The 24,031-nt window shown below is 46.1% G+C and overlaps 10 protein-coding genes across 15 annotated transcripts; 5 read left to right on the plus strand and 5 right to left on the minus strand.

Annotated features, from left to right (window-relative positions):
• Window positions 1-189: 189 nt before the first annotated feature.
• LOC117589735 lies at window positions 190-20,260 on the minus strand. Of its 2 annotated transcripts, XM_034281911.1 has the most exons (4): window positions 20,250-20,260; window positions 4,324-4,334; window positions 1,112-1,504; window positions 190-1,048 (listed from the first exon to the last, which is right to left on the minus strand). In XM_034281911.1, exons 3-4 carry the CDS (start codon window positions 1,331-1,333, stop codon window positions 455-457), a joined length of 816 nt encoding a protein of 271 aa, XP_034137802.1. In that variant the 5' UTR covers window positions 1,334-1,504; window positions 4,324-4,334; window positions 20,250-20,260; the 3' UTR covers window positions 190-454. The 2 variants fall into 2 exon arrangements, with proteins under 2 accessions (XP_034137802.1, XP_034137803.1); XM_034281912.1 differs by lacking the exons at window positions 4,324-4,334; window positions 20,250-20,260 and having other exon boundaries at window positions 1,112-1,609.
• LOC117589731 (serine/threonine-protein phosphatase 5) lies at window positions 1,848-5,029 on the plus strand. Its single transcript, XM_034281906.1, has 8 exons — window positions 1,848-2,105; window positions 2,383-2,624; window positions 2,677-2,827; window positions 2,892-3,013; window positions 3,075-3,345; window positions 3,408-3,858; window positions 3,928-4,009; window positions 4,072-5,029. The coding sequence occupies exons 1-8, from the start codon at window positions 1,916-1,918 to the stop codon at window positions 4,129-4,131; spliced, it is 1,569 nt and encodes a 522-aa protein (XP_034137797.1). The 5' UTR covers window positions 1,848-1,915; the 3' UTR covers window positions 4,132-5,029.
• On the minus strand, window positions 4,985-8,731 carry LOC117589727 (TELO2-interacting protein 1 homolog). Its single transcript, XM_034281899.1, has 6 exons — window positions 8,457-8,731; window positions 7,903-8,401; window positions 6,742-7,848; window positions 6,290-6,682; window positions 5,561-6,234; window positions 4,985-5,495 (listed from the first exon to the last, which is right to left on the minus strand). The coding sequence occupies exons 1-6, from the start codon at window positions 8,639-8,641 to the stop codon at window positions 5,126-5,128; spliced, it is 3,228 nt and encodes a 1,075-aa protein (XP_034137790.1). The 5' UTR covers window positions 8,642-8,731; the 3' UTR covers window positions 4,985-5,125.
• Window positions 8,713-23,517, plus strand: LOC117589741 (N-alpha-acetyltransferase 80). 3 transcript variants are annotated; one of them, XM_034281921.1, is made up of 3 exons: window positions 8,713-8,721; window positions 21,349-21,511; window positions 22,357-23,517. In XM_034281921.1, exons 2-3 carry the CDS (start codon window positions 21,509-21,511, stop codon window positions 22,858-22,860), a joined length of 507 nt encoding a protein of 168 aa, XP_034137812.1. In that variant the 5' UTR covers window positions 8,713-8,721; window positions 21,349-21,508; the 3' UTR covers window positions 22,861-23,517. The 3 variants fall into 3 exon arrangements, with proteins under 3 accessions (XP_034137812.1, XP_034137810.1, XP_034137811.1); XM_034281919.1 differs by lacking the exon at window positions 8,713-8,721 and adding an exon at window positions 22,162-22,267 and having other exon boundaries at window positions 21,139-21,511; XM_034281920.1 differs by lacking the exon at window positions 8,713-8,721 and having other exon boundaries at window positions 21,143-21,511.
• LOC117589733 (26S proteasome regulatory subunit 6B) lies at window positions 8,827-10,219 on the minus strand. The gene is made up of 2 exons (XM_034281909.1): window positions 9,603-10,219; window positions 8,827-9,540 (listed from the first exon to the last, which is right to left on the minus strand). The coding sequence occupies exons 1-2, from the start codon at window positions 10,135-10,137 to the stop codon at window positions 8,867-8,869; spliced, it is 1,209 nt and encodes a 402-aa protein (XP_034137800.1). The 5' UTR covers window positions 10,138-10,219; the 3' UTR covers window positions 8,827-8,866.
• Window positions 10,726-13,439, plus strand: LOC117589728 (probable Dol-P-Man:Man(7)GlcNAc(2)-PP-Dol alpha-1,6-mannosyltransferase). 2 transcript variants are annotated; one of them, XM_034281900.1, is made up of 6 exons: window positions 10,726-11,188; window positions 11,259-11,391; window positions 11,449-11,622; window positions 11,683-11,836; window positions 11,891-12,262; window positions 12,325-13,439. In XM_034281900.1, the coding sequence occupies exons 1-6, from the start codon at window positions 11,057-11,059 to the stop codon at window positions 13,415-13,417; spliced, it is 2,058 nt and encodes a 685-aa protein (XP_034137791.1). In that variant the 5' UTR covers window positions 10,726-11,056; the 3' UTR covers window positions 13,418-13,439. The 2 variants fall into 2 exon arrangements, with proteins under 2 accessions (XP_034137791.1, XP_034137792.1); XM_034281901.1 differs by lacking the exon at window positions 10,726-11,188 and having other exon boundaries at window positions 11,263-11,387.
• On the plus strand, window positions 13,639-15,175 carry LOC117589734 (mannose-6-phosphate isomerase). Its single transcript, XM_034281910.1, has 3 exons — window positions 13,639-13,698; window positions 13,818-14,446; window positions 14,502-15,175. The coding sequence occupies exons 2-3, from the start codon at window positions 13,870-13,872 to the stop codon at window positions 15,113-15,115; spliced, it is 1,191 nt and encodes a 396-aa protein (XP_034137801.1). The 5' UTR covers window positions 13,639-13,698; window positions 13,818-13,869; the 3' UTR covers window positions 15,116-15,175.
• Window positions 15,174-17,272, minus strand: LOC117589738 (synaptosomal-associated protein 25). Of its 2 annotated transcripts, none has more exons than XM_034281915.1 (2): window positions 17,137-17,272; window positions 15,174-17,073 (listed from the first exon to the last, which is right to left on the minus strand). In XM_034281915.1, the coding sequence occupies exon 2, from the start codon at window positions 16,933-16,935 to the stop codon at window positions 16,300-16,302; it is 636 nt and encodes a 211-aa protein (XP_034137806.1). In that variant the 5' UTR covers window positions 16,936-17,073; window positions 17,137-17,272; the 3' UTR covers window positions 15,174-16,299. The 2 variants fall into 2 exon arrangements, with proteins under 2 accessions (XP_034137806.1, XP_034137805.1); XM_034281914.1 differs by having other exon boundaries at window positions 15,174-17,084; window positions 17,137-17,224.
• LOC117589730 lies at window positions 17,567-19,620 on the plus strand. Its single transcript, XM_034281905.1, has 3 exons — window positions 17,567-18,300; window positions 18,351-19,226; window positions 19,291-19,620. Exons 1-3 carry the CDS (start codon window positions 17,718-17,720, stop codon window positions 19,518-19,520), a joined length of 1,689 nt encoding a protein of 562 aa, XP_034137796.1. The 5' UTR covers window positions 17,567-17,717; the 3' UTR covers window positions 19,521-19,620.
• On the minus strand, window positions 19,538-21,062 carry LOC117589737 (mediator of RNA polymerase II transcription subunit 6). The gene is made up of 4 exons (XM_034281913.1): window positions 20,359-21,062; window positions 20,130-20,304; window positions 19,967-20,072; window positions 19,538-19,910 (listed from the first exon to the last, which is right to left on the minus strand). Exons 1-4 carry the CDS (start codon window positions 20,559-20,561, stop codon window positions 19,618-19,620), a joined length of 777 nt encoding a protein of 258 aa, XP_034137804.1. The 5' UTR covers window positions 20,562-21,062; the 3' UTR covers window positions 19,538-19,617.
• Window positions 23,518-24,031: the final 514 nt, after the last annotated feature.

Below are 24,031 nucleotides of genomic sequence, written 5' to 3' on the forward strand. Positions count from 1 at the left end.
CAGAAAACATGTTTCGGTGCGCTTCCCGGCCAGAACAAGATCTGCAGAATAGGATAGAATGCGTTTGCCATTGCCGATTACGAAGGGGACTCCTCAATTGAGCTCTTCTTGTGTATTTTATATGTTTAACTTACAGTTGATGATGCGCTTAGAATAGTAGATGAGAAAGTACGCACAAAAATATAGAAATGGAATGTTGGAACAGAGTTTTATGACCCCAGAGTCGTGGTTAGCTTGTGCTTTAGAACAGTAGATGTTCGGATAAGTTTTGCTTATCTCATAGAGGCCCAAAGCGGCACAACTTACATAACTAGAAATGCATTTTGCTGAATGGAATGTCGTGTTGATGGTGCTGACAGTGACACATGCGACTTAAGTACTTAACTACTCATTAGGCCTTCTTCGTTCAGATTGTTCGTTCTGGTTTGTCTCCGACACAAGCCACTCTGTGCATCTATGCCACCGGGGGTACCACCTCGGCAGAGGCTACCGAGACTGTAACGTTATTCTCGACCTGTTCTACAGGTTCGACGCTCGGCTGGGGCGATGGCGATGGAGACGTCGAGGGCGATGTATTCACCGCAATGGTTGTCACCGCAGCCGATAAATACGGACCATTCACATCAGCATTGCAATCGTCACCCACAGACGCACGCTGCTCGTCATTGTCTTTGTCGTCATCGTCGTCGTCATCAACTGGCGTTTCTTGACGCAATACCGCTGCTAAATGGTTATCATTATCTGCTTCTCCCTCCACCGCCTGTCTGGGGGCTGGGATCTCGGGCTGCGGCACATCTGCTGCTGGAGCCGCAGTTTGCACAGCATCTGCGACTGCAGCTGGCTGCTCCAGTTCAATGTCTTCGCCCGCTGCTGATCCATTTTCATTTAAATGAACGGCTACGTCACCATTGTGCACGCCGCCATGGTGCCCCTTCAGCTCATTGATGATCTTTTCCCCCACTTTCGAGTCGATTTCGTTGATCTTTTCCTGCAGCTGGCATTTGAACTCGATCGGCCACTTCGGGCTCCATTCACGAAACAGCTTAATCTGTTGACAATGCACAGTTAGTGGGCTTCAAGCGTCGGGGCTAGGGAACTTTCTAATACTTACACGGCACTGGAACAAGCTCATGGGCTTGTCCTGCACGCCTGCGGTTGCCAGGGCGTCTACAATGCCATTCACATGAACACCGCCCACGTCCGCGCTGGAGCCTCTGGTTAGGTATTCCACAAACACATACGCAAAGTCGTCGCGCTGCATCTCGCTCCACTCGTGGAACCACTGGATAACGTAACGGAATTCTCCGTCTACGGACAGATTGCTCATGGACATCTTTTACGGTTGATTTGCTCTCTCTCTCTCTCTGTTTCCCACGATATTGCACCCCCGCACTCGCACTCGCTCAGACTCACGGCTTGTTAATTTTCAATTGATTGCAACGATGCGCTGGATTGAATTGTGCTGGGTACTGATTTTGGTGCTGCTTGCCACTGTAATGCCACACTCTCAACACAGTAAGCGCTCTCCGCCAAAGTTTCTATACCAACAATAAAACCCGTTTCCTTTTCTAAGTTTTCTCACAGCTCCGCTTTGTATCAAATCCCGACTGACTCAGATCAGCTGTTTGCACGGTATCGTTATCGACGTGCTGCACCTGTAGTGAGACGTCTCAAATAAACATAAAGCAGCGAAATTGACAAAGCAGATATTAATTACGAGATTTATTCAAACGCTCAACCGTTAGAATACTCATTACTGATTAGATTATTGCGTGCGTCTGGTAGAGAATTTCATATCGATAAGATTAGTGCCGTGTTGCATAGCACTAGCGCCGTTCAACCTGTCGTTTGCCAACTCTAGAACATTTTCAGACAGTAAATAACTTTTGGAAAATCGCTTACTGCAACAAAAGATATGTCTTCGTCCAAGCTAGAAATAGAGCAAACGGCTGGCGAGAGCCACCAGAAACAGCCGGGTGCAGTTAACGCGGAGATTGCGGGCGGCAAGGAACCAGAAACGGCCTCAGATGAGGGCGGCCCAAAAAATGATCAAGATTTTGCCGCGGCCGAGCAGTACAAAAATCAGGGAAATGATTTGCTCAAAAGTAAGTGACACACACTCCAGTTTATAACATACACCATGCCATTCCCAGATTGCAGAGTGCTTGGACGTCCATATGCGTTGCAAAACCATACATTCCGAATACCTTTCTCAACCTAACCTTAAAACAGGAACAAAAACTATCACTGTGCTGTGCGATAATTTACAAGACAAGTCGTCCCACAAGCACCAAGCATGAAGCACCAATCACCCAGCATCATGAGAGTATAATTAGTATTGTCACTGACCCAGTTCCCTTCGATTTCCCTACTTGCCAACAGCCAAGGAATTTACAAAAGCCATCGACATGTATACCAAAGCCATAGACCTGTATCCCAACAGCGCGATATATTATGCCAACCGATCGTTAGCACATCTGCGCCAGGAGAGCTTTGGCTATGCCCTGCAGGACGGTGTGTCGGCGGTGAAGGCAGATCCCGGCTACTTGAAGGGCTACTACCGCCGTGCAGCGGCCCACATGTCGCTGGGAAAGTTCAAGCAGGCGCTGTGCGACTTTGAATTTGTAAGTAAACCCCCCGCCAGCAGAGTTCAACACATAATATACGTATTTACAGGTAGCCAAATGTAGACCCAATGATAAGGATGCCAAGCTCAAGTTCACCGAGTGCACGAAAATTGTGAAAATGCGTGCCTTCGAGCGAGCCATTGCAGTGGACAAGCCCGAAAAAACGCTCGCAGAGATGTACAGGGACATGGAAAACATAAGTATGTGGTGGACACACTATTAATATTATTCAGCTTATGTATAATGTATGTATGGGCATTCCAGATATTGAGGATGACTACAATGGACCACAGCTGGAGGATGGAAAGGTAACGCTGCAGTTTATGAAGGATCTGATGGAGCATTACAAGGGACAAAAGCGATTGCATCGCAAATTTGCCTACAAAGTGAGCAGGCTTAAGCGAAGGCACATGTCAAGCTGTCCTATATTCCTGCCATTTGTTTTAGATACTCTGTGAAATTGATACATACATGCGTGCTCAGCCCTCTCTGGTGGACATCACTGTGCAGGATGAGGAGAAATTTACGATTTGTGGTGACATACACGGCCAGTTCTATGATTTGATGAACATCTTCGATATAAATGGACTGCCTTCCGAGAAGAATCCCTATTTGTTCAATGGAGACTTTGTGGACAGAGGCTCCTTCTCCGTGGAATGCATATTCACGTTGTTTGGCTTCAAGCTGCTATATCCCAATCACTTCTTCTTGTCCCGCGGTAAGTTAAAAACTACTCGGAACGACAATTTAGTCCTCTGATTGATGACATTTGGATTGCAGGTAACCACGAGAGTATCAATATGAATCAAATGTACGGATTCACTGGCGAGGTAACAGCTAAATACACCAGCGCCATGGCGGATATATTCACGCAAGTGTTCAACTGGCTGCCACTGTGCCACTGCATCAATCAGAAGATACTGGTAATGCACGGCGGTCTGTTTTCCTCGGATAATGTCACACTGGACAACATCAGGAGAATCGAACGGAACTGTCAGCCACCCGAGGAGGGACTTATGTGCGAATTGCTGTGGTCCGATCCGCAGCAATGGATGGGCCGTGGGCCTTCCAAGCGCGGTGTTGGCATACAGTTTGGACCGGATATAACTGAATCATTCTGTAAGCTCAATAACTTGGACTACATCATACGTAGCCACGAAGTCAAGGATATGGGCTACGAGGTGGCCCACAACGGGCAATGCATCACTGTCTTCTCTGCCCCGAACTATTGGTGAGTAAACAATAGAACAGACTTTGTCCTAAACACAGACATCCTAAATGCTGATGTTTCTATTTTTAGTGATACTATGGGCAATATGGGCGCATTTATTACCATCACAGGTAACGACTTGAAACCAAATTACAAATCATTCGAGGCTGTGGTAAGCAATGCACTTAACGTAATAAACAATCATTTACTTAACAATGTTTTTGTTTGTTTTAGCCACATCCCGATGTCAAGCCGATGGCATATGCCAACAGCCTAATGAACTGGTTGGCGTAGTCATAGAAGTCGAATCAATTTCCAATTAACTACAATAGCTAAACACATACAAAACACACAACAAACAAACAGCTTGAGAACCCTCACAACCGCAGAGCAGTCAACGAACAAAGAAAATTCAGATAGATAGTGGATGCAAAGAGGATTCTGGAGATGCTCAATAGACTTTTATTCACACACACACACACAAACACACACTCACACTCACACCACACACTGTGACTAGCTGCTTCACTACTTAAGGTGCGACGAGTATTGCGAGTCAATGAGAGAAGAAAAGGATCACAAATACAGAAACAAAAAAAGAACAGCAATCATTTTATAAAATTCAGCTATATTTGATACAGATACAGATGCAGATACAGATCGAGGATGTTATAGTGTTTAGTGGCTTTAGAAGTCGGATGCTAAGTTTTATCGGTGCCAAGCATCTGCGGTTGCACATACGAGTGTAAGTTGAGAAGGAAATTAAATGAATGGAAATGTAATGTTTGTTCATGCATAGCATTTAGTCATTGGCCAAAATCCCAGTACAGTATATACATATACATATGCATACACATACATAAATATACACACACACACACATACTATATATGAAATTCGATTTCAATTCGGTTTGGCGCTACCCTCCTCCCTCCATCAGCAACTGTGTATAAATTATTTTTGTCTTTTTTTTATCCCTTCTTGCCTAGTTTTTATTATAAAGAGTCACTTCAATAAAAAATATTCAAGCTAGCGAGAAACCTCCAATTAAAATCTTTTTCGATACTTTCCTCCTCCTTGCGCTTGTGATGAGGATCAATCAATAATCCAAGAATATTCTTACCATAACTAAATGTGTATCAACAAATATGTATCCGAAAAAACAATGCATTAAAAGACACTTAGCATTAAAGCCTAGCCTGTAATGTTAATCGAGTGAACAGAATACAGAATAGAGCAATTGTGAAAATACATTAAACGATCTGTTCTTTTTTATCGCTAAATCTGCTCAGGTGGTGGCTATGCTAAAGCCCATGGAACCAAAGATTTGGCTGACATTTGTCTTGCTGTCCTTGAGATGCGCCCGCTGGAGCAGCGTTACATACACAAAGGGTCCATTATAGCCGGTCAGCTGCAGGAAAAACTCTCGCGCCAATGTCTGCAGCTCTGCGGGCTGAGCCTGGGACAAATAGAGCGACACAGTGGACAGCAGTTCGTGCAGATGGCGTCCTTCCAGCTGTAAGCCTAGTATAAGGTCACCCAAGCTCTGCAGCAACAGCAGCTGTAGCTTGTACTCCTGAGTTTGGGCCAGCGGCGTTTCGCTTCTGCTGTGCACACTGGCCACCTTGAGGAACTGCTTCAGTTGTGGTATGACATCGCTTCGAAGAGAATGCACCATTTGAATGATTGATCATCATGGGAGGGCTGCAAGTCTGTTGCTCACCTGAGACTTCGTTTCGCTATAAAGTCCTTCGCATGGATGGCCAGCAGACGCAGCAATGTGAAGCAACGGTTCAGCACCAAGGCATCCTTTTGGCGAAACTTCTCCACGAGCGGACGCCAAATCAGATGCACCAGTGGCAGGAGTTCGTTCTCATAATCTGCTAGTAGAGGCACACCACTGGCAAAACATTCAAGCGCGACAATCTGTTGCGACTGCTCAGCAGTCGAGACAAACTTAATGACTTGTCCCAGAATATCCTTTATGATTTCAATATGTCGCGGCAGAACAGGCTTCACTGGTTCCGGTTCTGTGTCGGATTCCGGCAAGTCTTCCGCCACCGGTTCGTCCATGTTGATGTCGGCGCTTTCAGCTTGAAGGAGCTGTGGCTTTTCGAGCACATGAAGCCAAGTGCTCAAGACGCTCTGATCCTCATCCACCTGCATGGGTAGCTGCTCAGCATTGATCTCGGCCGTTGTGTCGCCATGCCAGTGGGTGACATGCTTTAGGAATGCATTGAAAACGCGCAGATAAGACTGAACATTGCTCTTCTGATGTGACTTGGAACACTCCTCGCGTATTGTCTGAAATATGCTGTCCAGATGAGGCACGCTGCCTCTGCTGCTATACTGTAACACCACGGTGAGAATGTCCACAGCGGCGGTGCTCTCGGGTGACTAGAGATTCCACAAATTACACACATTTCAAGGAGATTTTCCACCGTTTACTCACCCTCTTGAGCAAGGAATTTAAATGAAAGGTGATATAGTCCGTGGAGCACTCGATGAAGTGCGAGGGTTCTGCGTACTTAAGTGCCAGCTGCATGGACACAAAGGCAAATGTGGCTGCATGGTGAACGATTGTATTGCTGCTGGCCAACTTCAGCAGCACTCTGTGCAAACTCAAGAATACATGGCGATCGAAGGTGTCGCCAATGAACTTGGCGCAATGCCCCACTGCATCCAGGATCAGGCACGTGTGCAGCACATTAAACTGGGCATCCGCAATGCTCACACGGCTGTGCACAACCTCGGTCTGCTCATCATCCGAATCACAGTCTTGTGTGCGCACCTCAACAGCCGACGAGTAGAGACCAGGCGTGCGGTCCTCAAACCATTGTGTGGGCTGAAGTAAATGACTTGTCATTGTTTCTCTTATTGTTAAAGCTTAACCTTGTCACCTACCTTGTCAACCTTGAGGCGCCAGGCCGAGTCCGGCTGCAGTGCCAAGCTCCAATGCTCGTCGCGAAGGAGTTGCTCAAGCAAAAGTTCAGCCAGAACTAGGCGACTCTCACGTGCCGTCTTTGCCTGTGGCGACACCATCATTGTTAAGAGTAAAATTGACTCATTCATGGCCGAAGATCTCTGTAGAATTAGATCCTGACAGTAGTCGAATATGATTCGATTTATGGCCGGTTCAGCACCTAGCAACGCTGCAATATCAGATATAATATCCTCCGTGCGCTTCGAGCTGACATGCTTGAACTGACGCCAAGGCAACTTTACAAATTCGGCAGCCAGCTCTTTGGATTTTCCGTCCTGAATGCGCCGCAGGGAGTACTCCTCGTTCAGTAGGTCGCGGGTTGTGCGCAGATCGAGCGCTGTCAGCAGACATGTCACAAACATTTCCAGGTTCTTGGGTACGAGGAAAAACAGTTGCAGCTTTTCCGCATTGACGTTGCGCAGGAATCCCTTCAGGAAAAGCAGCTCCGCAAATTGCTCGTTGTCTTCGCAGCGATGCAGGATGCGTGGCCATTTGTTGAGGTGGGCATCGAGCAGTAGCTCGGCATTTTCATCGAATATATGCTGGCTGTTGGGCTGTTGCTGAAGCCGCAAAAGCGTATCCTTACACAGCTGGGAAATCTTGCGATCGTCATCCTCGGAAAGGGCCAACACGCTCTCCAATATATGGATAAAGTTGCTTCTCAGATTGTGGGCACAATCTGTGAGGAGCAGGCAGCACATCTCAGCGTAGGTGCTGCGCACACTAAGAGCCGTGTGGGCACGCAGGATGCTTGTCTCCACAAGGATAGGTCGCATGCGTCGCGAAGTGGCCATCACCCAAGAGAGTGAGCGCCGGTCCTTTTGCATTTGATGCAGGCGCTCCTCTTTCTCCTCGGCCGTGGAGCTCTTGTTGCCGAAATAGTTGGACTCGCAGGCCTCAGCCGGACTGTCCTTGAAGTTGTTGAACAGATTTCGAAAGGCATCCACATCGTAGCGCAGTTTTTTGAACTCATCGGTGGTTTCTTCGAACATAATGCAGATGATTCGGCCCAAGGCCTGAACAGACATCTAAGAGGAGCCAATTGAATATCAGTTTGTTTTTTATAGGCAGCGCAAACTTACCGATTTAATGGTCTCTCCGACCTTTTCATCCTTCAAAGATGTTTTAAACAGCACAATAAGAACCTTGGGAAGGAAAATGAATATGGTATTTGCCACCTGGCTGCGCAGCACCACATCGCAACGGTCCGATTCGTTGTGTACGTAAAAGAGAACCATCAGGCATTGCAGCGCAGACTGAACCAGTTTGCGATATTTCTCATGCTCAATAATCTCCAGCAGTGTGAGCAGTATCTGGCCAATGACCACAACCGTCTCATTGGTGTAGAATGCCTCAAGCACATCCGTTGTGCATCGACCAAGTGCTTCGTGTATGCACAGCACTGCGGCCAGCTTAATTTCCTCAGAGAGATTCGGCCGCATCACGGCTGCCTTGGAGTCTCGTATCTGCTGCAACACCACTACCAATATGGAGCGCAGCCCCTTCTCATCAGACAGGTACGTGTGCGAGACTATGTTCCTCAGGCAGTTCATCAGGCCGGTGCGCAACTCCTGGCTCTCCCTACGGCAAAGAGTAGTGGCAATGTTTAGGGATATAAATGTTTCGCGCCACTTACCCAGTAAGATCATTCAGCTTGACCACCAGGGGAACCACAGTCTGAACCTGGTATATGCGCATTTCCCCAAAGTTGAATCCCTCGATTTCCTTTTCCACCAGCGACAACGTGTCTTTCCTAGGGTCGTTTATAAAGCCTTCGATGGCCGGCTTTATGCGCGTCACATACCTCTCTAAGTGCATCATTTTGGCCGCCAACAATTGCAAATGCCATTAATTCGAGCCGGCAAAACAAAATTCACAAAATTTTGAACAAACAGAACAGCTGATCTGCCATTCGATTGTTGCGTGCACACCCACACCCGCCAATATTGCTGCTATCGATAGACACATCGCAAATTCCGCGCCACAGAAAACCGGCAGGAATGGTTATACATATATATTTATATTTTATATTAATACATTTGGTTTTTAATTGTAGAACTCGTGCTGGGCCTCATCCTTGCGCACGCTGGCTTTGTAGCCTTTCTCAAAGTCCTTTGCATTGACGACGTAGCGATTCTCACGAACGGCATGCATGCCTGCCTCCTGGCAAATGGCATTAATGTCAGCGTTGGATATCTTGTCGGGACGTGCTACCATGTCCTCCAATTCCACGTCCTCCCCCAGATTCATTTTTGCGGTTATGGTCGTGAAGACCAAACGCTTCTGGCGACGATCCGGCAAGGGGAACTCAATTTTACGGTCCATGCGTCCTGGACGGAGCAGAGCCGGATCCAGAGTGTCAGCGCGATTGGTGGCCATAATCACCTTGATGTTGGCTGTTTCATCGAACCCGTCCATTTGGTTGAGCAGCTCCAGCAAAATGCGCTGAACCTCGCGATCTGCGCCAGTTTGGGCGTCAAAGCGCTTCGTGGCGATGGCATCGATTTCATCAATAAAGACGACAGACGGCGAATTCTGCTTTGCCAGGCGGAAGAGGTCACGCACCATACGCGGCCCCTCGCCCAAGTACTTCTGCACAAACTCCGAGCCAACAACTCGTATAAAGCTGGCGGTTGTGTGGTGGGCCACAGCCTTGGCCAGCATAGTCTTGCCGCATCCCGGCGGACCGTAGAGCAAAACGCCACGAGGAGGGTCAATGCCTGAGACGAAAAAGTGGCCAATAAGTTTAACTGATGAATAGATTGTGTTACTGGGTACCCACCAATTTGCTTGTAAAGCTGAGCATGGGTGAGTGGCAGCTCAACCGCCTCGCGAATCTCCTGTTTCTGCATGTCGAGACCGCCAATGTCCGAGTAGTTTACATCAGGCTTCTCATCCGCAGAGAGCATGGATATGGTGCTGTCTGCCTCTGGCGGCACCAAATCAACCAAACAGTTGCTCTGCTTGTGCAGGGCCACCGATGCCGACGGCTTGAGCATCTCCCTGTCAATGGTGGACAGAACACGGACGTAGTAGTTGGAGCCAGTGGTAGAGGCTATGATGGCATTGTTGTGATCAATGGGCTCCAGAAACTGGCCAATGACCAAGGGAACCGCTTTAATACGCTTCACCTCCTCCTGGGCGTGTACAAACTCCTTCTTCAAGTTGCGGTACTCCTCTTTAATGTAGTCTTCCTGCACCTGGATGAGCTCCATCTGCATCTGCAGTTTCTTGTAAATCACATACAGATCATTGACTTCTAAACCTTCGTATTTCTGCAGAATATTTTTGTGAAAAAGTTCCATTTGGTCTTTCATTTTGGTAATTTTGCCTGTGAAGTTTCTAGACGCAAGAAGAAGAAAGAATGACTTGAATATTTGAAAACCAAAATGGAGTTAAGTTGCAAGCTATCGATAACTATTGTTTGCAGCTTTTTCGCGAAAATAGCAAAAACTTCATTGTGAATGGCAATCAGCTGTACCTCAAACAGGGCTGACCATTTAAGGTATATTATAATACTTTTCAGGATATTTTGACTCCGGAATTGAGTTCTACAATCCACTATAATGGTAAATTTAAGGAATTTCATCCGTCTACTATATTTCATTAATAAGGTATATTCAATAATATAGGGTATCCATACTCTTATACGTATGTTTTTCAAATGTCCCTTGAGGAATTTCTTAATTGGGAAACATTCCAAGTCATGAAAACTAGCAAGTCTTGTGGAGAATTTATTGCTAATTCAGATGCAATTATAGTTTTAGCGCGGAGGGCCCTAACCAGCTATTAATATCAGACAGAACATCAAAATCGAGGAAAATGATTTAAGATTTACAGTATATTTCGGTATTTTTTCGAGGTTTTGACGGTATATTTGATCGATAATTTCGCGGTCACCTGTTGTTTTGGTCGTGGATTTCGTGGATTTCTATTTATATATCTATTTCGATTTATTTTGGAACGGCGTATTATATTCCATATAAGCCATATACGTATCTAAATGTGGGTTATCTGTGGATGCTTGCAGAATAGTTGTTCAAGTGCAGTTTATTTAAGACAAAGAGTGTGCGACACCGGCCGGTACCGTGAATGTTGATGATAGAATCATCAGAATAAGAAGTCCAAGAATATTTATACATATAAATTGATATAAACACAAATATGGCCATTATGTAATGGACCAATGTTGACTCCAGCTTTCAAGCATTTTTGATTCACAAACGACACCCAAAGATGGCCGTGGACATGCTGGTATTTCTGACGGCGGCTGCCCATCTGGTCTACACGCCGTTCACCAAAGTGGAGGAGAGCTTCAACTTGCAGGCCATGCATGACATTTTATACTTGCGCAGCAATTTCACGCAGGTAAACGAACCTAGTAGCCACTTCCTTCTTCCAATCAATAATTTATGTACTTTATCTTTTTATCCGTCAGTATGATCATCATGAGTATCCTGGCGTGGTGCCCCGCACATTCATTGGCCCGCTGGTTGTGTCAATGCTGTCCGCACCATTTGTGCTGCTCTTCGAGACCCTGAGACTCAATAAGTTCTGGGCACAATATGTAGGTAAAAGCTTTTTGTCCATTCAAATGTTGCCTCTTGTAATTATCGGTTATATTTCAGTGCGGCTTATGTTGGCTGGAGCCATTTCCGTTGCCTGGAACAACCTGCGTCAGGCTGTGACAAAGATCTATGGGGTGGAGGTGCGTCTCTGGTTCACGGCCATAACAATAACGCAGTTTCATTTCATGTTCTACATGACGCGTCCTCTTCCAAACATATTCGCCTTGCCCATAGGTAAGTGCCTCAAAGTACCTCCCGTAATGTACAATTATTTAAAAGTTATTAATGTTTCAGTGCTCTATGCTATTGCCTTTTGGATGCGCGACCAGCAGAAGCCATTCATTATCTGCTCTGGCATATCCATACTCGTCTTTCGATCGGAGCTGGCTCTGTTTTTGGGAATTTTGCTGGCCATTAACTTGCTGCAGCGACGACTGTCCATTGATAGGTGCGTTGATTAATCCCCTAGCTAAACATTTGTAACCATTTACATTATTCTTAGACTGTTGAAGATTGCTTTGCCAGCGGGCGTTTGCATTTTGGCCGCCTCAGTGCTTGTGGACTCGTTCTTCTGGCGACGCCTGTTATGGCCCGAAGGTGAGGTACTCTGGTACAATACTGTACAAAATAAGAGCTCAAACTGGGGCACCTCGCCGTTCCTGTGGTACTTCTACTCGGCCCTGCCCCGGGCAATGGGAGCATCGTTGATTTTTGTACCGATTGGCTGTGTCTTGGAGCGCAGAATTCGTCCCTTGGCTCTGTCAGCGCTGGCCTTTGTGCTGCTGTACTCTGTGCTTCCCCACAAGGAGCTTCGCTTCATCATATACGTTTTCCCTGTGCTGAACATAGCTGCAGCTTGCGCCTGTCAACGCATGTAAGTTTGTTCCCTTGCCAAGAAGTTATTTGATTACTCAATCTCCATTATTCTTTCCTCAGTTGGATGAACAGTGCCAAGTCAACGTGGCATAGCTGCCTGGCTCTGGGTTCTGCCGGTCATCTCCTACTGAATGTTTTTGTGACAGTTTTCCTGCTAGTCATTTCCGGCACAAACTATCCAGGCGGGGCAGCCCTGTCTCGCCTGCATCGCCTAGAGAGCGCCTCCCCAAATGTGTCCGTGCACATTGCCAACTTGGCTGCCCAAAGTGGGGTGTCCCGCTTCATGGAGATTCGCGATGAGTGGACCTACAGCAAGGACGAGTCGATGAATTACACCCAAGCGGAAATAGCCAGATATACGCATCTGCTGGTGGAAGCCAAAAACAAACATAATACGGAGCTGTGGGCATCGCTGCAGGATGACTTCGACACCTTAGAGTTTGTCGATTGCTTCAACAGCATAGGCATACAGTATAGTTCACTGTTGCCGGTGCGAGTTAAGACAAAGCCTTGCATCGGAATCCTCAAGAAAAAGGCAACTACGACGCCGCCAAAGCTAAAAGAGAAAACAAAACCAAAAGTAAAAAAGACAAAAGTGCTAGAGCCTACTCCAGTAGTGGCAGATCCGCTGCCTATAGTGGAGATACCCAAAGAAATTAAAGTGGCAGAAGCCAATCATGACAGGTTTCTCGAAGTGGATGATGATGACGGCCTTGTGGCTACTGTGGAAGAGACCTCGATGGAGTTCAATGCTAGCATTGATTCTGAGGCTGACGCACCCGATGCTCCAGTTAAGGAGATCAATTTTCAGGAGCTACGCAATCTGGCACTGGGGCAAGCCTCACGGACATCGCGAGCGGCCACCAAACTGAAGATACGCCAGATAATCGAACAGCACTATCGGGCCAAGGGCAAAGATATCGAAAACGACTCCTCGGAGCTGCCGCCAAAGACCACAGGTGCCACTGGCGGACGCCCAGGAATAAGACAGTCTGTAAAATCTATAATTAAGCAGGAAAAAATCAAAGAAATGATTGAGCAGATTGCAACAATGGACCTCACGCGCATCTGCGATTTGGAAAAGACTTCAACAAAGGACTGTTTAAAGCAGGTAATAGACAGGATAGACGATGAGACAACGAAAACCAAATGATCCACGATAAACGACTGGTCTGTAAATCTTAAATTGTATAATTGTGTATATTGGATTTATGAACAATAAAAACGTTACATCTTAATTTAAACTTCGATCGATTTTACGATAACATCATTTATCGGTAGTGTGGCAACTCTTACATAAATGGGCTGCCAGAAGGTTTGTTTACCTTCTTTATTCCACATATGTGGGAAGGCAATAACAAAATATATTTTTTCGGCTAAAATTCAAGTTTGTTATATCGGTTTATAACGTTTCGGTCTTTCCTGATAAGCCGGTAATTACTAACTGCGCCATATGACATCGCTTGCGAACTGCACAGCAATCGTCAGAGCTCCCACGCAGCCACAGTAAATGTCATGCGAGTTTGTGTTTCGTTTCCTTATCACCTTTAGGTTTGACCTTAGTTGAGCGGCAGTTTTTGGGTGGCAAACACAGTGAACGAGAGAATGGAGCTAACAGGTTGGGTAAAAAACTATGATTGGGGACGCAATGGCATCCACTCGGCCGTCGCCCAATTGGCCATGGCCAACGATCCGGACTTTAGGCTGAATGAGGAGGAGAGCTATGCGGAAATGTGGATGGGCACACACATCTGTGGAGTGTCCGTGGTCAAGGAAACTGGCGAGACCTTGGATCGTGTGCTGAAAAAGGACTTGCCGTACCTGTTCAAGGTGCTGAGCATTAGCAAAGCCCTCAGCATACAGGTTCATCCAAATAAATGCGAGGCCGAGCGCTTGCACAAGGAACGGCCAGAGATATACAAGGACCCGAATCACAAGCCAGAGCTGGCCATAGCTTTGACACCATTTGTGGCACTAGTTGGATTCCAGCCCGTCGAGGACATTAGAGACTTCATTGACGAGTTCCAGCCCCTTTCAAAGCTCATCGGCAAGGAAGCTGTGGATAGGTTGCATCTAAGTCCCAATTCTGACACTCTCAAACTGTGCTACGAGAAGCTGATGAAGTCGGAAGAGGCTGACGTTGCCAAGTGCATTAAAGATATAGTCAAAAACCATCAGAAAGGTAAGTGTAGTTCGGTTAATCCTGGCAGATTCTAATGTAAACTCTTTCCACACAGAACTGAAATCCAATAAGCTACTGGAAGTTTTCAATAAGGTCAACTCGGACTTCCCTGGAGATGTGGGCGTGCTATCGCTTTTCTTCTTAAATCTGGTCCACTTGCAGCCGGGTCAGGCCATTTATCTGGGGGCCAATGAGATTCACGCGTATCTAGACGGCGACTGTGTCGAGTGCATGGCCTGCTCGGACAATGTTATACGCGCGGGACTCACGCCAAAGTACAAAGATGTGGAGCAGCTGATTTCCTCGGTGATCTTTGAGGGCGCAGACGCTGGCCGCAAGCTCTTCTTGCCCTATCACATTGACGATCACGTTCAGGTGTACGTCCCGCCCGTGGACGACTTTGCGGTGATTCATGTGGCCATTAAGCATACCGTGGACACGTATAAGTTGCAAATTCAGCCATACGGCTCCATACTCATAACACTGGAGGGTTCGCGCACATTGCGTCTGAACACCAGTGCTGGCCCCAAAGAGATTGTGTTGACGCGCGGCAGCATTGTCTACATTCCAGTGGAGGCAGCGCCGGAAATTGAGTTTGCCCCAGCCGAAGATTGTGGCGAAAACTTCACCAGCTACATAGCGACATATAATTATTTTCGGAAGGCATAAGCAATCATAATCCAAATCTTCTGCAAAGTGCAATAAACTCAGTTTTGATTTCAATTTCAATTGCAATGGTAACAGCTGTGAATTTAAGCCATGTGGCAAATAGACGAAGCAATAAAATAATTTATCTAATCAGTTATACAATACACACATTCATAATACATACAAGTAGCTAACGAGCAAGTAGCTTGAATTAATTCAGCATTTCTTGAGACAATTCAAAATAACAATTTCCATTTACTTAAACTAATATGGTTGAAACTGGGCGATGATGGGAACTAATTAAACTATAGTATATGTAATCGTATGAAGCTGTTAAACGCGGAAGTGCCGCGTAGCTCGAATCTCAATTCGTGTAATTCATTCAATAGAACGTTTTGGACCAAATATTTCAATAAACAGAGAATCCCATAGGCTAGATAAATGTATAACAAATTGGCTACGATATGACACCACACCAACTCCCTTTAAAAATTGTTCATTATCCTCCTCCACATTGGGAGCAAGTGACTTCAGATGCTGTGCCTATGGTGGGATTTCGAGAGTTTGGGTTTACATAAATACATCAATAGTACGTACATCATATTCATATTTATCTCAACAGTTACATATATGTATATATAGTGTGTGTGTGTGTGTGTAGGTTTTCCATTCCACAAGTTCCGGTAAAATGCCTCAAAAAGTGTTTAGTGAGTGTACCAAAAAACAGAGTACATTATTGGGTAAATCTCAGTAAAATTGGGCTTTGCAACACTGACTCTGGTTGCTTGTTTTGTACACATGTATAGTAATAGTAACAGTAGTTAGTAATTGGTGGTTTTGCTTTCCGCACAAAAATGTACTTGTAGTTAGTTAGTTAGTCGAACGTAAGTAATTGGTTCCTTCAGTGGGTTTTGCTTGTACAAAAAGAGTGCTAGTATAGTGTGTATAGATGGGTTTCTTTGCATGGTATAGTCCAGTTGTTCCTTTTTCTACTTGTATATGTATATAATAGATAGTATAAATATCGGGTTAGCAACCACTGCTCTGCTACAGCTTTGTGCCCATAACATTTGCTTTTCTTCCCTCAGGGGTAGAAGTGAAGACGGGGTCGAATTAATCTGGGGGCGGGGGATTGGGGTCTCAGACATTGGCTATCGGCTTGGTTATTGATTTGAGATACGAGTCCGTTTTTTGTTTGTGCATATTTAACTCTTGAGCAGATTGTTTGCGCGTTTGTTTACGCCGTCCATGCGAATGTTGTTGGCATCGCCCTTGGCGTTGATGCGATCGACTTGCTTGTTTTGATTCTCCAGCTCGGAGCCCATGTCCAGGGCCATGTTGCGTAAGTTGCCCAGCATTGAGTTCACTTGGCCCAGGTTCTCGTCCATTTCATCCTCGCGTGCATCGTTGGTTATTCGTGCTACATAGCCGGACTGTGCCGGCGCACCCATGCCACCGCGCTCGCGCTCGTCGATCACTCTTTGGGGCTGACTGGCCACCACTTTGCCATCTTCGTTGCCCTTCCAGGCGTTGTCCCCGTCGTCCTTGATGTTCACCTTCTTCCACGGGATCACGCAAATGCCACAGCACTTCTCCATGCCGCTGAGATTCTTTTCGGCCTCTCGCATGTCAGCGTTGATGCGGTCCATTCCCTCCTCGATGCGATCCAGCTGCTCGCCCTGATCGTCCAGGGCCACCAGGGTACGAATGCCCGCCTCCTTGCTCTCGTCCATAAGACTCAGCATACGGCGGGTGCTCTCCAGTGATTCATCTGCCACCGTAGCTGACTTCAGCTGCAGCTCCTGGAGCTCGGTTCGCGGTTCGTTCTCCACAGCAGCCATTTCTAGGCTCTTTAGATTATCTCACACTGATTTGATGACTTAACAAGTGGGTGCGACTCCGACGTCGGCTAGTGTTTGGGGGGAAATCTGTTCCAGTGAGTCACAATCAAAATACCCGGATGCTTGTGTGGACTGTGTCTGTATTGGTGCTAAGATATTTGGTGAGTTGAGGCGAAGGTTGAAGCTCGTTTTTGGACTTACAGGAACTTGTTTATAAATTCAGCAATAGTAGTATGTAGGTCTTTTGATTTTGGCAAATTAGATTTTTTCGTACGCGAATAAATTTGTATATACTATGATTGTTGATATTATCGATGTATCCATATAGGTGATATCGATCAAAACGGAGCGATATTTTTATATACTGTCACACTGCCCAGGCCGCAGAAATATACCGATAAATCAAACGGCGATAGTTTCTATTCAGCATCCCAAAAGTGAGATAATATAATTATTCACAGCAGGCTCCGAAAAAGGGAAGTGCCGAAAAATTGACTATATTTTAGTCGAATTCTGTTGGTCGTTGTGTCGTGTCTGTAAATAACCAAAGGAAATTTGAAATATTTGTGAAATTTTTCTCGAAGCCGACAATTTAACTAGAACGCCGGCGAGTCGCAGTGTTGGAAAATCTTTTTTTAAATATTAGCGCTTTGTTTTTGGGTACAGCGTCGGTTCTGGCGTTCAATTAAATTTATCTTCATTGTTTGTGACAAATCTAATTTATTTTGAGTAGCCAATTAGGCAAATTATCAACCAAACGAAACTAAATAACCAGGACAGCTATGGACGACTCACGCCGCTCGATTGCGGCCAACGAGGAAAGTATTTCCATGTACTTGTCCTTCGATGCCGACGACACGCTGTCCGGTGGCAGCAAATGGCAATCTGCATTGGTCAGCCACAACAGTCAGTATATGGAGGTGCACAGCTCCAAGATGGAAACCAATTTGGACAAGACTATGGAGGACAAGGATGTGAAACGTGCAGTACTCCAGGATCTGCACCAATCGGCGCACATTCAATCGGAGTCAAACTCGCCATTGAAACCATTTGACCACAGCTTGTTGTACAAGCACAACGCTTTGAGTTCCACTCCCTCAAATAAAATTGTAGCAGCAGAAACCCCTCTTGAAGTGGAAAATGCCGAGAACAAGGAGAACACATTGCCCGACGAGAATGCAGCTGGCGATAATTCGACAATTTCCAGTTCCTTGGAACTGACGGGCACCACCGTAAAATTTAATACTTTGAAGACCGAAGATTCCACCACGGATGAAGTCTCAATGAAGGAGGTTTCAAAGCCGAATACCCTCAATAACGTGTATCCACTGAGTGACAATGTGGTCCTAGAGAACATAACTGAAGGTGAGTCTTGGCTTAGTCCCATTCCCAGCTGTAATCTCTCCGTTTTTCAGTGTCCAATGAGGAATCTTCGATTCTCGCGTGTTCTCCGGCTATAGAAGAGGCTCCGGCAGTCGCTGGTGTTGTCAACGAAGTCTCTGAGCTGCTAGCCAAAGCTCTGAAGATATCCAGCGAAGCCATGCAGCCGTCGACCTCGAAGCCAAACACTTTCGAAATCAATAAGAAGCGAGTATCGCTACTCCCCAAAGCTTCTGGGGCGCTGGCGCGTCCACGCCGCTCGTATATGCCGACAGCCGCTGTCGAGACACGCACCTACTCCTTCAAGCAACGCATGTCCGTGATCGTGAAGACTACGCTAAACAGTCCCTCCCGCAAGATGGGCGCAGGCGGCGGACTACCAGTGAGCCGACGCAGCGTTTTGCCCGTAGCCAAGAACAAAACTGGCGTTTCGCGCAAGTCGATCTCCACCACAGGGATCAGTTCGACCAAAAAAGTCATACCAGTCGCTGCGAAGCCGCCAACTAAGAACGCTCACGATGTTGTCTTTAACTGCAGCACTTGCGGGGTCACTTTTCGTGTGAAGAGCCTGCACGATATGCATGTTCGCATGCACGACTTGGTCGAGAATGGACCCAAGCCCCTCAAGAGACTGAACGCCAATCATCCGATTGGGGCAAGTGCCGCTGCGAGCAAGAATCGGTGCAAGTTTTGCGACAAGAACTTCGCCCTGGAGCGTGCTTTGCACATTCATCTGATGCAGAATTGTGACAAGATTCCGCCAGCTGAAAAGCGCAAGCTGGAGTTTACAGAACTCAATCATGTGAAGAAGGCGCAGCTACCGAAAATAGCTGTTGCTGGTGGTGCTGGTCCATCAGTATTGAGTGCACACAAGTCGCAAATTCCAAAAGCTACAACACCAATTGGGAAGGGTAAGTTGCGCTGATCCAAGAGCAGTTTCCGGCTGTTCTAACTCTGATTTGTCTTCCCCATTAGCTGGATCTTATGGAGGCCAAAAGATGGGACCACCGTCCGTAAAAAAGGTTCCAAAGAACGTGGCTCATGCTGGTGTTTATCGTACACCCACAAAGACTGTGCCATGCAACATCTGCAAGCAATCGTTCAAGAGTATACTGGAGTACACCAATCACTGCATGACGATGCACTCGAAGAGTCAGACCCAGAAGGTCGCCGCTAAATATGAAGCACCGAGTGCTGAGGATTAAATCAAACATTTTGTCTATACTCTATCCTAGCTAGACCTAAGTTCCAGTGTACTTTACTTCTCCACACAACCGTCGACAAAAATACACACTAACATAATCACTTGGACTTCTTTTCGGGTGGAGGCTTCATGTCCACACCCTCTGTTTTGATGTCCAGCGGCCCCGTGGCATTGTTCATTTCGGTTGCATTGATACCGCCGGGCGTCATCTCATCCCCTACTGCCGAGGGCTGCTGCTGGAGATTCTGCAGCATGGGAGGAATGGGCGGTGGAAATTTGCGCAATAATTCAGCCAGCAACATGTCCACACGTTGCTTCTGGAACAGAGTGCCGCTATTCTCATCCTTCACAGCACTGGCGTCTTTTTTATCCGCCTTGGATTTGTCGGACACTGCAGAAAAACGATGCATTAAAGCGGGAACAAAAATATTGATAATTGTTACTTACAAACTTTGTTTGAGGAAAAATCCCAGGTGTATCCCTTGTTGGGATGATATCGTGCATAACTGCTGGCCTCCTCGAAAGCAGACTGCAGATTAACGACTGTGTTGAGCTGAAAGCAAAGGCAAAACCTTAGTCGTGGGTCTCTCTCAAGTGGATTTCTACTTACTATGCGTGCATTGATGACGTTTGCCAAGTCGGGCGCCTTGTAAACAGTGCCTCCAATTATGTAGTAGTCGGCAATGGGTGTCGCTTCCGAGGGATTGTGACGATGCTGTTTGCGTATCACATACAAAATAGGCTCCGCCACATGCAGCAAAATGTACTCAAGTCCAATCATGTTGCTGCAAATAAAGTTAGATTTAGTGGTGGAAATCACAGATTTGTCGCTGACTTACTGCAAGTGCTCGGGTCCCAGACGCTGCATCCGTATCGTCTCGTTGTTGCACAAATGATCATAGAACGGATTGGACTTGCGACAGAAGTAGTCCATGACAGTCTGTGGGCTCAGTGTGGCCATCATCTGGGTGTCATGCCAGGATAGCCGCAGATGGTTCTCGGGCGCATTGGCATTGGCTTGTGCCATTTGTCGGTTCGCCATGGCTGCCAACTGCACGTGCTACTGCTACTGCTACTGCAAACGACTCTTGCACTTGTCTTCGCTTTGGTTTGGTTTTGCGCGTTCTTTAGCCGGCGACGAGGTTGGCAATGACAAAGGCAATTTAGTGGGTCAATGACGCTGTGCGCGCGCTTCTTTCCTATTTCTCGGTTTGTTTACAACCTATTTTTAGCAGAACGCTGCCACTTTTACACGTTAGCAATGCGCTGATGCTTTTTTTTTTTTTGATTTATTTGTTGTGTAATAAATAATTTAGTCCCGCTGTCGTGTAGAGGAAATTGCCTGCTCCGCTCTTAAAAAACTCCGCGATATTATTGTAAGTGAATCATCAAGCAGGGGATTATAATGTGTTTGCGACCTGCACGCTCCATGCCCATCCGTATGCACTCTACACACAACAAACAACAAACAAGTCCAACGCTCTGTTTTTGTTTCGACTCGATTTTGTTTATGCTGTAAGTTATTTTTTTTTGTATTATTACGGCATTCGCTTCCCAACACTACTTTTGTATCGATAAGTAATTGGTATCAATTCATTGGTGTGGCCAGATCAGCGTGTACACATAACAAGCGCGTATATATATACATAAATAAGTTTAAAAATAAAAACATTCCGTTTTAAATCAAACTGATATTCAATTTTCCGGGCGCGCAAATTACTACCCGTGCCACACGCACATATTTTGGTCAAACAGCTGTCTCGCCGAGCGAATCACACAGCACCCGAGAGATTGTTGTTGCTTCAAAAACAAGCAAAGCAAAACCAACAACAGCACTCATATATAATATTGTGCCGCTCACGCTCTATAAACGGTCAGCAGAACTTGGCCCATTTCATCCTCAATATTGGGAATCATATCAGTTTGTTCTGTTCACTTCGTCGTGGCGCACGGGAGGAATCAAAGGCACAGCAGCGACGAGCTCTCGCAATGGTAACCTATCATAAAATCAATAACAATTGTTAAACAAAGTGTACAAGTGTGTACTGGTGCGTGCCCCGGTTGGGAGGCAGGCACTTCCCCCCTTGCACTTCATTTGTACATTGGCGACTCTTGGCGCCACAGCCTCAGCCATAGCCTTGATCATCTGCACAGCACACAATCCATTATTATTAGTTGATTCCATATATTTGTGTACATGTGTATATATGTTTTTGTAGGCGGCCAGTCAATGCCGCGACGCACATACTCTCGACGTGTAGATGTATGAGAGAACGTTCTTTTTTTTACGCCTCACCTTGATTCTCGACAATATTGTGTAGACATGTATGTACATACGATGCGTGTGTGTGTGTGTGTGTGCTGTTTCAGTGGCAATACATTTTGTATTCTTTGATGCTGATTATTCCAAGTTCCTACTCGTAGTCCTGCGCCGCCAATGCCAGCAATTTATCCACGAGCCCTGTAGTGGGGAGGAACTAGGGGGTAATCTGCTGCGGCATGCATTAATGTTTTTTTTTCTGATCTTGTCCTACCCAGTGCCATATGTATTTGTATTTCCTGTGTAAATTATTCCACAAATATGTTCAGTGTGCTAAAAGTTGGCCAGCGAAAAGAAACAATTCTGTTCTATTCTTTTCTAGATTTTTCATACCTTAAGCGGGCACAACGACAGTAGGTCCGGCCCAGCCCAGTCTCATTGTCAGTTTCAGCGATATGCGCTACATAAAACCGGAGCCGTATTATGAAGTAAACGATCGATCAGCAGCACCGAATCTAATACAGCACCCACTGTGTAGCCAAGTGTATCGGATATACTAACTCTATTGTACTTGCAGGGGCTTCCACCGTTCAACGTTACTGGCAGCCCGTTCAATGTGGTGCCGATACACAACTATCCGGAGCTGATGAAGGAAACCTGTGCTCTGATCAACTCCGAATGGCCCAGATCCGAGACGGCGCGAATGAGATCCCTGGAGGCTTCCTGCGACACATTGCCATGCAGTTTGGTCCTCACCACAGAGGGCTTGTGCCGAGTGATAGCTCACCTCAAGCTCAGCCCCATTACGGCGAAGAAGAAGGCCTGCTTTGTGGAGAGTGTTGTCGTGGACAAGAGCTACCGGGGTCAGGGATTTGGCAAGCTGATCATGAAGTTTGCCGAGGACTATTGTCGCGTTGTGCTGGACCTGAAGACAATCTACCTGTCAACCATCGATCAGGATGGCTTCTACGAGCGCATCGGCTATGAATATTGTGCGCCCGTGTCCATGTACGGGCCGCGTCACTGCGAGTTGCCCAGCTTACAAAATGCCAAAAAGAAATACATGAAGAAGGTCTTATAGACATCAACGCCAGTAGTAGTAGTGAGAATAGCTACGTTGAACAGTGCAGAGCAGGAACAGCAGCAGCAACCCGTGGCCGTTAACTAGTCAAAGTAAAATGGTAAAAGGTTCCGTTTCCCCCTGCCAGCAGCTGTGCACGTAGTCTGATCGCATTTTGCCAATTTAGGGGAATTAGGAGAATGTGCCACAATGCCACACTTACGCGCATTGGTAGGCTGCAGCATAAGCTTTTGATTCCATTACACCGATAAGCAATATTCATTCATGATACGCTTGTGTTGATTTTTAAATAATACTTTCCGCGTGTATTTTGTAAACTTTTTGGTTCTTTTTGTATGACAAAAGTCAACCGGGATTTGTTGGTGTTTTTTTTTTTTTGTATTTCTTTTCCTATATTGGTTCAAAAAATTGTTATCCTAATCCTAAATTATATATTTGTGATTGTGTAATCTTATGATGATGTGTTAATAGTTTTGCTCAAGCGTGTGCCGCATAAATGCTTTCTAGACAAATATCTACCTGCCCATGATAATAATAAGGATATCTGTCAAGTATCTTCCAAACGAAACATAGCATAGAAACATATCGAGCCCTAGCATTAAGCACCAAACAAAGGCAATAACTTATAATAAAGATATGTACGTAGCAAATTGTAAATGTCTAAAATAGCTCAAATCTGTTCCTGGTCGGAAGTCTCAGTCTTGAGGCGGAAACATCCATCTGCCTGCATAATGAATTCTGTATGTTATCCACCATCCATATGCACATCAGAACTGACAAGTTCAAGTTCACGGTTGCGACATCTATAAATTGATGTCTTGGCTGGTGTGTTGTTATTTTTGTGTGCAGCTATATTTGACGGGGGCTCGCTACTAGCATGTCGTTCGGCTGCCCAGCGAGCGTCATGAAAAATTCTTACACAAAAATAAACACCAGCATGATGTAAGGGGCAAAGAGAGATCTCGGCTGCCAGAAAACTGCTCTCTCTCTCTAGCTCTCTTTCTCTTAGTGTGTCGTGCGCCAATTTGTTTTTGGCATTTCTCTGAAAGCGGAAGCTGTTTTGGCCCGGGGCTCTACGGGGGGGTTTCTTTTATGGTATTACACATTTTTTAAATACCTGCCTGGCGTTTAATGCGACAGGTGCTAATGTTTCGAAATTCTAAGCGTCGGT

Source organism: Drosophila guanche, unplaced genomic scaffold (assembly GCF_900245975.1).
Source record: "Drosophila guanche unplaced genomic scaffold, DGUA_6, whole genome shotgun sequence".
NCBI classification, from domain to species: domain Eukaryota; kingdom Metazoa; phylum Arthropoda; class Insecta; order Diptera; family Drosophilidae; genus Drosophila; species Drosophila guanche.

Bases quoted from the DNA above. Each gene is read 5' to 3' on its own strand.
- LOC117589737 (XM_034281913.1), bottom strand. From the start codon at position 20,561: ATGGCGAACCGACAAATGGCACAAGCCAATGCCAATGCGCCCGAGAAC. The intron at 20,073-20,129 runs GTAAGTAGAAAT...CTTTGCTTTCAG, and splicing joins ACGTCATCAATGCACGCATA to CTCAACACAGTCGTTAATCT. The intron at 19,911-19,966 runs GTAAGTAACAAT...GTTTTTCTGCAG, and splicing joins TTTTTCCTCAAACAAAGTTT to TGTCCGACAAATCCAAGGCG.
- LOC117589727 (XM_034281899.1), bottom strand. From the start codon at position 8,641: ATGATGCACTTAGAGAGGTATGTGACGCGCATAAAGCCGGCCATCGAA. The intron at 6,235-6,289 runs GTGAGTAAACGG...TGGAATCTCTAG, and splicing joins TAAATTCCTTGCTCAAGAGG to TCACCCGAGAGCACCGCCGC. The intron at 5,496-5,560 runs GTGAGCAACAGA...TTCTCTTCGAAG, and splicing joins ATAGCGAAACGAAGTCTCAG to CGATGTCATACCACAACTGA.
- LOC117589735 (XM_034281911.1), bottom strand. From the start codon at position 1,333: ATGTCCATGAGCAATCTGTCCGTAGACGGAGAATTCCGTTACGTTATC. The intron at 1,049-1,111 runs GTAAGTATTAGA...CATTGTCAACAG, and splicing joins TGAGCTTGTTCCAGTGCCGT to ATTAAGCTGTTTCGTGAATG.
- LOC117589734 (XM_034281910.1), top strand. From the start codon at position 13,870: ATGGAGCTAACAGGTTGGGTAAAAAACTATGATTGGGGACGCAATGGC. The intron at 14,447-14,501 runs GTAAGTGTAGTT...CTTTCCACACAG, and splicing joins AGTCAAAAACCATCAGAAAG to AACTGAAATCCAATAAGCTA.
- LOC117589733 (XM_034281909.1), bottom strand. From the start codon at position 10,137: ATGAAAGACCAAATGGAACTTTTTCACAAAAATATTCTGCAGAAATAC. The intron at 9,541-9,602 runs GTGGGTACCCAG...TTTTCGTCTCAG, and splicing joins TCAGCTTTACAAGCAAATTG to GCATTGACCCTCCTCGTGGC.
- LOC117589730 (XM_034281905.1), top strand. From the start codon at position 17,718: ATGGACGACTCACGCCGCTCGATTGCGGCCAACGAGGAAAGTATTTCC. The intron at 18,301-18,350 runs GTGAGTCTTGGC...TCCGTTTTTCAG, and splicing joins CCTAGAGAACATAACTGAAG to TGTCCAATGAGGAATCTTCG. The intron at 19,227-19,290 runs GTAAGTTGCGCT...CTTCCCCATTAG, and splicing joins TACAACACCAATTGGGAAGG to CTGGATCTTATGGAGGCCAA.
- LOC117589738 (XM_034281915.1), bottom strand. From the start codon at position 16,935: ATGGCTGCTGTGGAGAACGAACCGCGAACCGAGCTCCAGGAGCTGCAG.
- LOC117589728 (XM_034281900.1), top strand. From the start codon at position 11,057: ATGGCCGTGGACATGCTGGTATTTCTGACGGCGGCTGCCCATCTGGTC. The intron at 11,392-11,448 runs GTAAAAGCTTTT...GTTATATTTCAG, and splicing joins GTTCTGGGCACAATATGTAG to TGCGGCTTATGTTGGCTGGA. The intron at 12,263-12,324 runs GTAAGTTTGTTC...TTCTTTCCTCAG, and splicing joins GCTTGCGCCTGTCAACGCAT to TTGGATGAACAGTGCCAAGT.
- LOC117589731 (XM_034281906.1), top strand. From the start codon at position 1,916: ATGTCTTCGTCCAAGCTAGAAATAGAGCAAACGGCTGGCGAGAGCCAC. The intron at 3,014-3,074 runs GTGAGCAGGCTT...CATTTGTTTTAG, and splicing joins ATCGCAAATTTGCCTACAAA to ATACTCTGTGAAATTGATAC. The intron at 3,346-3,407 runs GTAAGTTAAAAA...TTTGGATTGCAG, and splicing joins TCACTTCTTCTTGTCCCGCG to GTAACCACGAGAGTATCAAT.
- LOC117589741 (XM_034281919.1), top strand. From the start codon at position 22,235: ATGCGCTACATAAAACCGGAGCCGTATTATGAA. The intron at 22,268-22,356 runs GTAAACGATCGA...TTGTACTTGCAG, and splicing joins AACCGGAGCCGTATTATGAA to GGGCTTCCACCGTTCAACGT.